The 12,870-nt window shown below is 41.3% G+C and overlaps 1 protein-coding gene across 2 annotated transcripts in view; it reads right to left on the reverse strand.

Moving 5' to 3' along the window:
- The window catches only part of ULK2 (unc-51 like autophagy activating kinase 2), a 104,104-nt gene that overhangs the window by 44,539 nt on the left and 46,695 nt on the right, over positions 1–12,870 (reverse strand). For both annotated transcript variants that reach the window (XM_003791063.3, XM_023514015.1), the window contains exon 13: positions 8,051–8,222. In XM_003791063.3, the coding sequence (XP_003791111.3) occupies positions 8,051–8,222 (172 nt within the window). The remainder of the gene's footprint in view (positions 1–8,050; positions 8,223–12,870) is intronic.

Below are 12,870 nucleotides of genomic sequence, written 5' to 3' on the forward strand. Positions count from 1 at the left end.
AAAAAAAAAAAAACAAAATAAAAATAAATAAATAAAAGCCAATAAAGGCCAGGGCAGTGGCCTGTAATCCTAGCACTCTTAGGAGGCCAAGGCTCCTAAGGATCACTTGAGCTCAGGAGTTCAAGACTAGCCTGAGCAAGAGTGAGATCCCATGTCTACAAAAAAATAGAAGAATTAGCGGGCTTGGCAGCACACACCTCCTGAAGTAGGAAGATCACGTGAGCCCAGGACTTTCAGGTTGCAGTGACCTATGATGATACTATTCATTGTATTATAGCCTGGGTACAAAGCAAGATTCTGGGGATGAGAGGGGAAAGAGAAAGGGGACAGGGAGAAGAGGGAAAGGGAAGGGAAGAACAAAGGAAAAGAAAGTGTCTAGAAATCGAAAGTAAAGACACCTGACCAAGTTGGTAGCTTAATCATTGGAGGGAAATTTTTTCAAGTGACTCTAAAATGCAGGCATTTGATTGCATACCTGTAATGGGATTATCCTAAGAACAAAAAAATCCACAGAATATTTTAAATGGCTTTTAAATTTTAAGTCTGGGTTGGGCAGTGCCTGTGGCTCAGTGAGTAGGGTGCTGGCCCCATATACTGAGGGTGGAGGATTTGAACCCAGCAACAAAAAAATAGCAGGGTGTTGTGGCAGGCACCTGTAATCCTAGGTACTCGGGAGGCTGAGGCAAGAGAATCGCCTAAGTCCAAGAGCTGGAGGTTGCTGTGAGCTGTGGTGCTGTGGCACTCTACTCAGGGTGACAAAGTCAGTCTCTGTCTCAAACAAAAAAAAAAAAAAGAAGAAGAAGAAGAAATTTTAAGGCTAGGTGAAGTGGCTCATGCCAGTAACCCTGGCTCTTTGGGAAACTAAATTGGGAAGACTGCTTGAGGCCAGGAATACAAGACCATCCTGAACAACATAGTAAGACATTGTCCCTACCAAAGAAAACCCTTTAAAATCATATTTTAAATAATATTTATGTATTTTGAACCAATATTGTTATTTTGAAACTACAGGGAAAAGGGAAAAATAGAAAAGAGAAGAGCCTAAACTCACAAGGGCAAAGAGAACAGGAAAGACCATAACCACAAATCTTTGGAAGCCAGAAAGCTGATGAACAAGCAGATAGTGTCTCTCTACAGCCAGCTGAAAAGCCCAGGAGTAAAACCATTCACACCACAGCAGGACCAGAAACCAGCAGCACGAGACACCTTTCAAGAGTAGCAAGAATGGTAGGACTTAAGAGCAGGAAAGTTTGAAAGATAGAAGCAGCTAGAATATAATCAATTTTAGTGTCTTATACTCAGGATTTTTGCTAAATGAATAGATGATAGCTACTCATGCCACTGGGGGGAAAATAAGCATATGAGTTAATGACTATGTTAACATGTTTTACTATTAATGGTAACCATTTACAGTAACCATTTACTGTACACAGATGCTCCTCAACTCACGATGGGGTTACATCCTGAGATCCCCTTGTAACTGAAAATGCATTTAACATACCAAACATCAGGAGTTGAACCTGGACTACCTCAAATGTGCTCTCAACACTTAGACTAGCCTGTAACTAGGCACAATCATCAACTCCAAGCCTATTGTGTAACAAAGCCCTGCACACCTCTTGTAATGAAGAGGTAGGTTACCCTTGTCACCACCAGGCTGACAGGGAGACGCAGAGAGTATCATACTGCATATTGCTAGGCTAGAAAAAGATCAAAATTCAAAGTATGGTTTCTACTGAATGTATATCAATTTCACATCATCATAAAGTCAAAAAATTGTATGTTGGGAACTGTCTCATGTATATTTCATAACCCTATGTTATATACTTTAAATATACACAATAAAATTTATTTAAAAAAATACAGGCCAGGTGTGGTGGCTCATGCCTGTAATCCTAACAATCTAGGAGGCCAAAGTGGGAGAATCACTTGACCTCAGGAGTTTGAGATCAGCCTGAGCAAGACCCAGACGCCCTTCTCTACTAAAAACAGTAAATATATCAGCTATGTGTTGCGGCAGGTGCCTGTAGTCCCAGCTACTTAGGAGGCTGAGGCTAGAGGATCACCTGAGCCCAGAAGTTTGAGGTTGCTGTGAGCTATTAATGACACCAATGTACTCTAGCCAGGTTGACAGAGCCAGGCACAGTGGCTCACGCCTGTAATCCTAGCACTCTGGGAGGCCAAGGCAGGTAGATTGCTTAAGTTCACAAGTTTGAGACCAGCCTGAGCCAGAGTAAGACTCCGTCTATGAAAACAGCTAGGTGTTGTGGGGGGACGCCTATAGTTCCAGCTACTGAGGAGGCTGAGGCAAGAGAATTGTTTAAGCCCAAGAGTTTGAGGTTGCTGAGTTATGATGCCACAGCACTCTACCAAGGGTGACAAAAATTAAATAAATAAAACTGGAAAGCTCTATATGTGGGTCTCAAGCCCATTGGGTGATATGGCTAGAACACTGCTTTGGACTATTTCCTTTTTGGAGGTTACTCAGTTTCTCCAAAAAGACTTATCCTGTCTTCTATCTAAAAGAGTATAAACCCGGCTTGGTGCTAGGGCGCCAGACATATATACCTGGGCTGGCGGGTATGAACCCAGCCCGGGTATGCCAAACAACAATGGCAACTACACTAACACACACAAAAAAGCCGGGTGTTGTGGCAGGTGCCTGTAGTCCCAGCTACTTGGGAGGCTGAGGCAAGAGAATCGCTTAAACCCAAGAGTTTGAGGTTGCTGTAAGCTGTGACACCACTGCACTCTACTGAGGGTGACATAGTGAGACTCTGTCTCAAAAAAAAAAAAGTATAAACCTGTAGTTATTTGGGGTAGCAAAATGGGGGAAGAAGTATGGAGGTCTCAATAGTCAGTACCTTTTCTCAGTATAGTACCTTTGTCTTTAGTTCTTCCTAATGTTCTACAGTCCAGAGACCCTCCGGTGTTTTCTGTTTTATTTTGTTTTTGTTTTGAGAGAGGGTTTACTCTGTCATCCAGGTGCAGTGGTGTGATCATAGCTTGCTGTAACCTCAATTTTCTGGGCTCAAGGGATCTTCCTGTCTCAACTTCCTGAGTAGCTAGGGCTACGGACATGTGTTATCACCACATCCAGCTAACTTTTAAACACTTTTTGTAGAAACGGGATCTCACTATGTTGCCCATGCCCAGTCTCAAGTGGTCCTCCCACCTCAGCCTCCCAAAGTGCTAAGATTTCAGGCACAAACCACCACACCCAGCCCAGACACACTCTGTTTTATTACTCTGTTCCAAATACATAAATGTCCATCAGTCTTTTGTTGGAGTGGAGGTTGGAGAATGCCTGTTTGCATAGGGTTGGGGAAAGGATATGAAATTCTAACAGTTTCTTTTTTAAAAAAGTTCCTTTTTTATTTTTACAAACAGAGTCTACTCTGTCACCCAGGCTAGAGTGCCAAGGCATCAGTCTAGCTGACAGCAACCTCAAACTCTTGGGCTCAAGTGATCCTCCTTCCTCAGCCTCCCAAGTAGCTGGATTACCGGCACCCACCAGGATGCCTGGCTCATTTTTCTATTTTTAGTAGAGACAGGGGTGGGGTTGGGGGGTTGTAGATGTCTGGTTTTGGCTCAGGCTGGTCTCAAACTCCTGAGCTCAAGTTATCCCCCCACCTCAGCCTCTCAGTGTACTAGGATTATAAGCATGAGACACCTCACCCAAACCAAATTCTCCATCCTTAATAATGATTACATAACAAAATATTGAATCTTAAAATAAAAATAACAATACTTAGGGCTCAGTGCCTGTTGCAAAGTGGTTCGGGGCCATCCACACAATCCAAGGCTGGTGGGTTTGAACCCAGCCCAGGCCAGCTAAACAGTGCCAAATGTCACAAAAAACAGCCGGGCATTGTGGTGGGCACCTGTAGTCCTAGCTAGTTGGGAGGCTGAGGCAAGAGACTTGCTTAAGCCCAAGAGTTTGAAGTTGCTGTCAGCTGGGATGCCATAGCACTCTACTGAAGGTGACATGGTGAAACTCCGTTTCAAAAAAAAACCCAATACTTAGAAAAAGAACTTCTGGAAATTTAAAACACGAGAGTATAAATGAAAAAACAAAATAGTCAGGAGGAACCATTAAGGCAATTTCCCTAGAAGTACAACAATAAGACAAAAAGATGAAAAATCAGACAAAGAAAGGTAAGAAAATCAGGAGGGCATTCAGGTATTTGTTATATAAAATGCAAAATGGTATTTGTACAAAATACCACTACTATAATAGTAATATATATTACTTTAAAACTATATAGATGTTTTAAATGTCTTATATTTCACAATAACCAATTTTTAATAATTAAGAAGGGTGTGGTCTACTCTAACAAATGCTGTAGACACATCAAGACGATGAGGACTGAGAACTGATGCCTGAGAGCTGGCAACACAAAAAAATACTTTTGAAAAAAATTTTTTTTTAATTTTTGTTTTTTTTAGAGACAGACTCTTACTTTGTTGCCCTCGGTAGAGTGCTATGATGTCACAGCTCACAGCAACCTCCAGTTCTTGGGCTTAGGCGATTCTCTTGCCTCAGCCTCCCGAGTAGCTGGGACTACAGGCATCCACCACAATGCCCGGCTACTTTTTTTGGTTGCAGTTTGGCCGGGGCCGAGTTCAAATCCGCCACCCTCGGTATATGGGGCTGGTGCCCTACCCACTGAGCCACAAGTACTGCCCTCACTTTGAAAAATTTATATGACCACAAAAAGCATAACTAGAATAAAATTAAAAATATGAATGCTCTTTATGTATGAAAGTATAAAAATGTATCAAAATAAATTAGACATTAGACAACTTACTACTGTAAAGATCCTTACCATCCCTAAATAGAATCAATGTAATTCCACTAACCCAATGTGGTTTTCATAAAATTGGTCAAGCTGAAATTAATTGAATGTGGAGGGTAAAGGGCCAAACATAGACAGGTAATTTTGAAGATTACTAGAACGTTCTGTGACCATCCTCCCCATCCCTGACCATACACATATAGTTTGGGGATGTTTGCCACATCCCTGACACACATAAAGTTTTACATTATCATACTATGGACAAATAGAACAGAATAGAGAATCTTTTTTTTTTTTTTAGACGGAGCCTCAAGCTGTCCCCCTGGGTAGAGTGCCATGGCATCACAACTCACAGCAACCTCCAACTCCTGGGCTCAAGTGAGTCTCCTGCCTCAGCCTCCCAAGTAGCTGGGACTATAGGCGCCCGCCACAACGCCTGGCCATTTTTTGGTTGCAGCCAGCATTGTTGTTTGGCGGGCCGGGCTGGGGATTTGAACCCGCCACCTTAGGTGTATGGGGCTGGTGCCTTAGCCACTTGAGCCACAGGCGCTGAGCCCAGAATAGAGAATCTTAAAAGAAATAGACCCATGGAACAGAATACAGAATCTTAAAAGAAACTCAACCCTCTATTTAAACCTGGTATGACAAACCTGGCATTGTGTACCAGTGGCAATAAGAAAATATTTAATAACACTGGGATACCTGAAAGATCTTCAGATGAATTCTAGGTAAAGCTAAATGTGGAAAAAACTAAAAATTTAAGAAGTCTATTATAATACATTTTGAATACTGAAAAGGCAGAAATAATCCAAGTATAAATCAGTAAGGAAATAGATAAATTGTGCTATACTTGTACTATAAAATTCAATTATTAAAATGAGGTAGATGGGCAGCACGTGTGCTCAGTAGGTAGGGTGCCAGCTCCATATACCAAAGGTGGTGGGTTTGAACCCGGCCCCCAAACTACAACAAAAAAATAGCCGGGCATTGTGGCAGGCGCCGTAGTCCCAGCTACTCCGGAGGATGAGGCAAGAGAATCGCCTAAGTCCAAGAGTTTGAGGTTGCTGTGAGCCATTAAAAAAATAAATAACGTGTTACTTAGTTCAATGTAAGAATTTCACATTGTGTATCAAAGGAGTCTCCTGAACCCCATAAATGCATCAATGTACAAAGTTATGATTTAATAAAAAATAAATAAAATGAGGTAGATACATAACCAGATACGCACCTAGATCATAATATATAAAGACAGGAATAGGAAATCAAAGTACGGAAGTAAACACTCTCTGTACCATTTACTCACACAAGTTGAGACCCCTTATCCAAACTGTCTAGAACCTTAAGTGTTTCAGATTTCAATTTTTTTCAATTTTGAAATATTTACATTATATTGAGCATTCCAGATCCAAAAATCCAAAATCTGCACATCATGTTTCAGATTTTGGAGCATTTTGGGTTCTGGGTTTTTCAGTTTGGGATGTTCAACCTATTAACTGTTAAGATACAAAAATAATATATGTTATGTATGAATGCGTAATATGTAGAAGTATCAAAATATCTGCAGAAAGAAAATACCTCTGGCAAGAGTAGAAAGAAAAAAGGGAATACTTCAGGTGTCCTGCAATATTTTAAAAAACATCTAAAACAAATACGGCAAAATGGTAGGTGACCTGAGTGTACCCCCTAGAGTACAACTCCCAACGCGTGGAGGGTGACTTGAGTATCTGCTGTATTGTTTTCTGTTTCAAACATTTCATGATTTTAATTTTAAATGTTTTAATTTCTTTAAAAAAGAAAATGAAAGCACTGTACTAAATGATTTTTAAAGGTAATTCCTGGTTCTCATAATACTACTAATTATAAACTGCCCCAACACTGCTGTAGACCATGTTTTCTCCTCCCCAGCCAATAAATCCGTAAGTCTGTGCAGTCTGGGGACTATGGCCATGTGACAGGGAGCAGCACGTGAGTGCCTGTTAAGTAAGAGTCACACACAACTGAACAGACTTCCTGAGACGAGCACCTCCTACGAAGTCAACATTTGCTATTATTTAACTATTCTGTTCTTCCTTTTCTGCCACTGCAAATACAGTATGCTATATATTTAAAAATAACGAAAGTTAAAAAAACTTCTAGGTTTTCTAATCCTATTCCATGATGGCTAAACCATGGTTCCCTCTTTTTCTTAATTAACTATCATGTGAGTTGTAAGTAATTTATGCTAGTTTGGGGCCCAGTCCTCATGAGGCATATATAACTCACACATCTTTTGACCTGTCTTGACCTAAAAAAACAACATGGCCCCAAGGAAAAAACTTTTTTCTAGTCTGGCAATCACTGTGTTAATAGTTTACCTAATTTCTCTTTTTTGCAGGAATTCTGTATCCTTCACTATTGCAAAGTATACAGATTATATTTACTTAACTTGGATTCTAGTTCTCTTATTAAAGTTCTTCCTGGCTCGGCGCCTGTGGCTCAAGTGGCTAAGGCACCAGCCACATACACCTAAGGTGGCAGGTTCAAATCTAGCCTGGGCCTGCCAAACAACAATGACAGATGCAACCAAAAAATAGCCAGGCGTTGTGGCGGGTGCCTGTGGTCCCAGCTACTTGGGAGGCTGAGGCAGGAGACTCACTTGAGCCCAGGAGTTGGAGGTTGCTATGAGCTGTGATATCCAGGGGGATAGCTTGAGGCTCTGTCTCAAAAAAAAAAAAAAAGTTCTTCCTATATATTTACGAAGCTCATTCCTGAACTTATGAAAGTATTTTCTGAAAGACACCAAATTGTTTTATTTTATTTATTTTTGCAGCTTTGGCTGGGGCCGGGATTGAACGTGCCACCTCCAGTGTATGGAGCCAGCGCCCTACTCCTGGAGCCACAGATACTGCCCAACACCAGATTGTTTTAAAGATTCCTTTGACTCTTATACGTTTTTTCCCAAATGAGTTCTTCCTTTAATTCCTTCCTTGATTTCATGCATTCTGCTCATTTTTCAATTTCTTGCTATTTGGATACAAACAGAGTCTGAGATCATTTCCTATAAAATTTTCATGTACCTTCTGAATTCAAACTTTATAAAAGATGACTGAGAAGATTTTGGAAAAGTAGGTATACAATTCCAAAAATTCAAGCAACTAAATAAAATCCCCATTTGAAAAGGTGTCCTACACAAGGAAGTGTGAGATAAAGGTAAAAAAAAATACTAGTTTAATAAGTTAAATATAATGTGTACAAGCAGAAAAGATTCTCACATGAGTGGTCTGACGAGATGTTGTGTGGAACCAAAACAAAGTCATCCGTGTCACAAGAAGAGTTCTTGCTACTAGTACTGGCAGAATCTTTGGACACTTGTAGATAGTTGGGAGGACCCAATGGTGGGGAAGATAAGTTTTCTTCCTGAATATGCTGCATATCTGGAAGGGACTAAAATTAACAACATAAAATTAAAACTGGCCTAATAACCAAATGCAAGTCAGAACAGCCATTACACTAAGGAATCTTTTTTAATAAAAGTGGCATAAAGTCTAATCCCATCTAAGATTTCAAAAAAAATCTTTTGAAAATATCTTCAGAAAAGCACAGTTTAAAAGTGTTTACAGAAAGAATTCTCAAATATTTTCCAAAACTGATACTTAAAAATTGGCCAGGTACAGTGCCTCATGCCTGTAATCCTAAGACTTTGAGAGGCTGAGGCAGGAGGATCACTTGAGGCCAGGAGTTCAACACTAACCTGGGCAACATAGTGAGACCCTGTCTTTATAAAAATACGTATCATACCACTTATCACAATACTTATCTGACTCTCCTAAAGTTTTTGAGAAGGTGAGTTTTTATCATTGCAAAATCCTCAGACTCAGCTATGTCCTTGCAAAGCAGATACTCAATAACCGACTAAACATAAAAAGTCCAGGGACTTTAAATTAATGACATCTTGCAAACACAGAAAAGTTTTAAATCTAAAATAAAGTAAACACTACAAACAGGAAAGCAGAGACCAACTGTGTAAAAGAGCAGACATTCAATAAGAGTAACTTTACTGAAGTCTAAATTTACACTCACAGAAAGAAAGATTGGGAAAACCTTGGAGATGTGGGTATGTTCCTTTTGTGTTATTGGGGGAGGAACTGGTTTGTCAGTAGGAGATAAGACAGGGAGAGGAAAAAACCATATTTAGATACGTAAAGATAAAACCAGTTACATCTCTTTTGGCATTTGCCTAGTTCAAGGACTCTAGTGACAACTCTAATTGAATGTCTTGATTATACAATGGTTTTCTAAAACAAGGAACATAACTTATTAAGCCTCACTACCCTGTTTAATCTTTGCTTTTATTTAAGAAAATGAAAAATAGGCAGTGCCCGTAGCTCAGTGGGTAAGGGCACTGGCCACATACACCAAGGCTGGTGGGTTTGAACTTAGCTTTGACTAGTTAAAACAACAAAGACAACTGCAACAACAACAAAAAATAGCTGGGTGTTGTGGTGGGCACCTGTAGTCCCAGCTACTTGGGAGGCTGAGGCAAGAGAATCGCTTAAGCCCAAGAGTTAGAGGTTGCTATGAGCTGTGACACCACGGTATTCTACCCCGGACAACTGAGACAGGATAAAAAAAAAAAAGTAAAAAGAAAAGGACAAATAGTACATTGCGTTCTTTAAAGGCATCCTTAAATACCACTTCACTACTGCTGCTTCTCTGAGCATCACTGTGCAATGGTATCAGTCACTGACGTCACTTTTGTGTGTAACACACAATCTCCTTATCGTTTTTTGAAGACTTTATATCTCAAGGTAATGAACGGAAGGGAAGATGGAAGAAATAATCCTACTAAGCATCAACCATGGGCTCAATGTTCATGGCACTGTTAAGAGCTTTCCTCGTATCCTCTAACTTCAGCCCTACTAGGAACTCTCTTTCACATTTAAATAAACAAAACTCAGACAGGCGATTTGCCCAAGATCACACAATAAAAACACAGTGTCTGCCTGCACGGGAACTTTCCCAATTTCTCCCCCTGCATCTGCAACCACCTGGTGCTCCTCTCCCACGGGGTGAAGGAGAAGCTGCTCTTCCACTGAGAGCCCGTCTCTCCCCTGCACTCTGCTGTCCACTCTCCCCCACGTCCTCCAGGACCTGCAGCAACTCCCCCCTCCTGACATTTTCACCGTCTCCCTTTATTCTGGTACTTTGTCCTCTCTGCAGATAAACATGTTTAATTTTCTCACATCTCTAATTCCTACAACTCATCTCTTCACTTCTTAACAATGTTTCTTGAAATTATCTATCGTCACTGACTCAAACTCCTCACCTTTTATATATCCTTAATCTCCCATGATTCACTCTCTACCCTCAACCCTCTGATAAAACTGCCTTCATTAAGATTACCAATAACATATTTCCAAATACAGGATATAGTTCTGCGGTTCCTTAAGGTACTTGAATTCTCTGTTGCATCTGCACTGTGGACCATTCTTTCCCTGGCAATCTCCCCCTTCAGCAGTGACCCCACTCTCTCTTGTCTTTTCTCCTACTTTGTGGGGACTCTTTCTTAGGCTCTTTTGTGAGTACATCTCATCTGCTACTTGGATGAGGGGGTAAGAATTCCCCAAGGTGCCCCATGGCCCTTCCACTCCTAACTTTTCATCCTTACCCTAGTGACAACTCTTACCCTTCTACCTTTGACTCCCAAATTTTTACCTCCAGCCTAGATTGTCTCTAATGAGCTACAGATCACTAAGTTCACTTGCCTATAGAACATGTCCATGCCTGTACATTAATTCATCACCTCTTATACCCCAAAGCACTGGTTCCCATCTTCCCTGAGTGACCTTATCAGCACTGAGGGATGCTGAGGGGACCCACTTAAGGCCTCCTCTGCCTTAAGTCCCAAGTTCAAACAATCTCCATGATCTGTGAGCCTTTTGTTTTTCTCTTCCCTGGCCCCTCTTCTCCTGTTCTGCCATCTTACTTCAAGCCCTTATTCTCAAAATAATGACGACAATGATGATGAATACAAGCTGTACTTTCTCACTCTCTTGCTCCATTCTAGTCCTCCATCCAAGTTTTGGAAGAAATTAGCTTAAACAGTAGCTATCACTCTTCCATTTAAAATCATTCATATTGCTCACCACAGCTTTTAAGATGCATCTGAAACTCCTTTGCTCAGCACCCAAATCCTGTCACAATACAGCCTCTGCCTCCCTCTCTAGTTCTGTCTTCCCCCTCACCATCTTGCCAATGCTCTCCACATCCACCAAGGGAACTGCTTAGAGCAGCCTCATCCATGCTACCACAATAGAAAAGTTCCATGGGCTGGGCGTGCTGGCTCAGACTTGTAATCCTAGCATGCTGGGTGGCTGAGGCGGGTAGAATACTTGAGCTCAGGAGTTCGAAACCAGACTGAGCAAGACTGAGATTCCATCTCTACTACAAATAGAAAAACTAGCCAGTGTTGTGGCAGGCGCCTGTAGTCCCTGCTACTCAGGAGGCTGAGGCAAGAGGATTGCTTAAGCCCAAGAGTTTGAGGTTGCTGTGAGCTATGATGCCACAGCACTCTACTGAGGGTGACAAAGCAAGACTCTGCCTCAAAAAAAAAAAATTATCCTCTAAATAAAATTTAACCTATAGTCAGTATTATAACCACAAAGAGTGATTTGGAGATTTTCTTGTTCATAATTTTTGGGTTTTTTTTTTTTACCTTCAAAGATTTTTCTGAAATAAAGTAGCAGCTAGATATGAGAGCATAAAAAAGAACTGCATGCTTATGTGCATTAACCCTCAGCATCAGAGTCTATGCCAGTCTGAGGGGAGGATGCCATGTATAAAATCATCTTATTTTGGAAGATTATTTTAAATAACAAGGTCTATCAAACTATCTCATTTTCTAATCCCAGCCAATGGAAATTATACACAAATGTTCCTGCTTTCCTTTTCATTTTCACTTCAAGTATTATCCTTTAATAAAAGCTTCCTACAAACAGTCATCCTACTGAGTCTTCAACAACTAAGTCTGTCCCCTCTGCCACTGCTGCTCCTCACTGTCCACTCTGCTCTTCCCAGGCAGCCGGAGCCCAGCTATTTTCTTCTCCCCTTTCAACCAACAAAACCCCCCAAAGAGCTACTGAGTCCCAGCAAATCTGCAGTCTAGCGTCCCCCTGCTGGCTCCTCTTTCTCACCCCTCAGTCACTCTGCCGACTCACAGGCTCCTTTAGGCTTGCTCTCCTGCGTTTAGATTCCTCCCTGCTACTCCTTTCTCGGGCACAAGCTTCTCTTTCCATATGATGTATAATACTGAGTTAAATATATACTTCATAAAAACAGCTGCAATTTTACTGAGTATTTACTATGGCCAGGCACTTCCACATATTATTACCCCACCACCCTGTAAGCAAAGGTTCATCAGGCCTGTCTCCCACGGTCCAGCTCGTCAACTGACCCTTTCTCTCAGTAAGCAATAGGACCAGGACTGATGCCAGTCTGTCTAGCTTTTAATTTTTTTTTTTTTTAATTCATGGGAACCCAACATAAGTCTTACTAATACAGTTACTTTATCTGTTTGGTTTGAGTTTGCAGGGTTGTTCAACAGAGGCTTGTCTTTTTTTTTTTTTTTTGGCTGGTTCTGAGACTTTGTCTGCAATAGGTGGTTTCCACATCTACTTTAACTATGGGCTATCAGATTTCCCTGGAAAATAATACAGTTGCCACTGTCTGAGTAGTTACTGTGTGCCAGGCACTATAGGTAGTGCTTGGGCTCACTTATCCTTCCCATGAAGCAGGTAAATTATACTCACTTTACATATAAGGGTTCAAAGAGACTAAGTCGGGTGGCACCTATGGTTCAGTAGGTAGGGCACTGGCCCCATATACTGAGGGTGGCAGGTTCAAACCCAGCCGCAGCCAAACTGCAACAAAAAATAGCCCAGCGTTGTGGTGGGTGCCTGTGGTCCCCACTACTAGGGAGGCTGAGGCAAGAGAATCGCCTAAGCCCAGGAACTGGAGGTTGCTCTGAGCTGTGATGCCACAGCACTCTACCAAGGGCCACAAAGTAAGACCCAGTCTTCAAAAAAAAAAAAAA

This window comes from Otolemur garnettii, unplaced genomic scaffold (genome assembly GCF_000181295.1).
Source record: "Otolemur garnettii isolate 467f Iridium unplaced genomic scaffold, OtoGar3 scaffold00046, whole genome shotgun sequence".
NCBI lineage: Eukaryota > Metazoa > Chordata > Mammalia > Primates > Galagidae > Otolemur > Otolemur garnettii.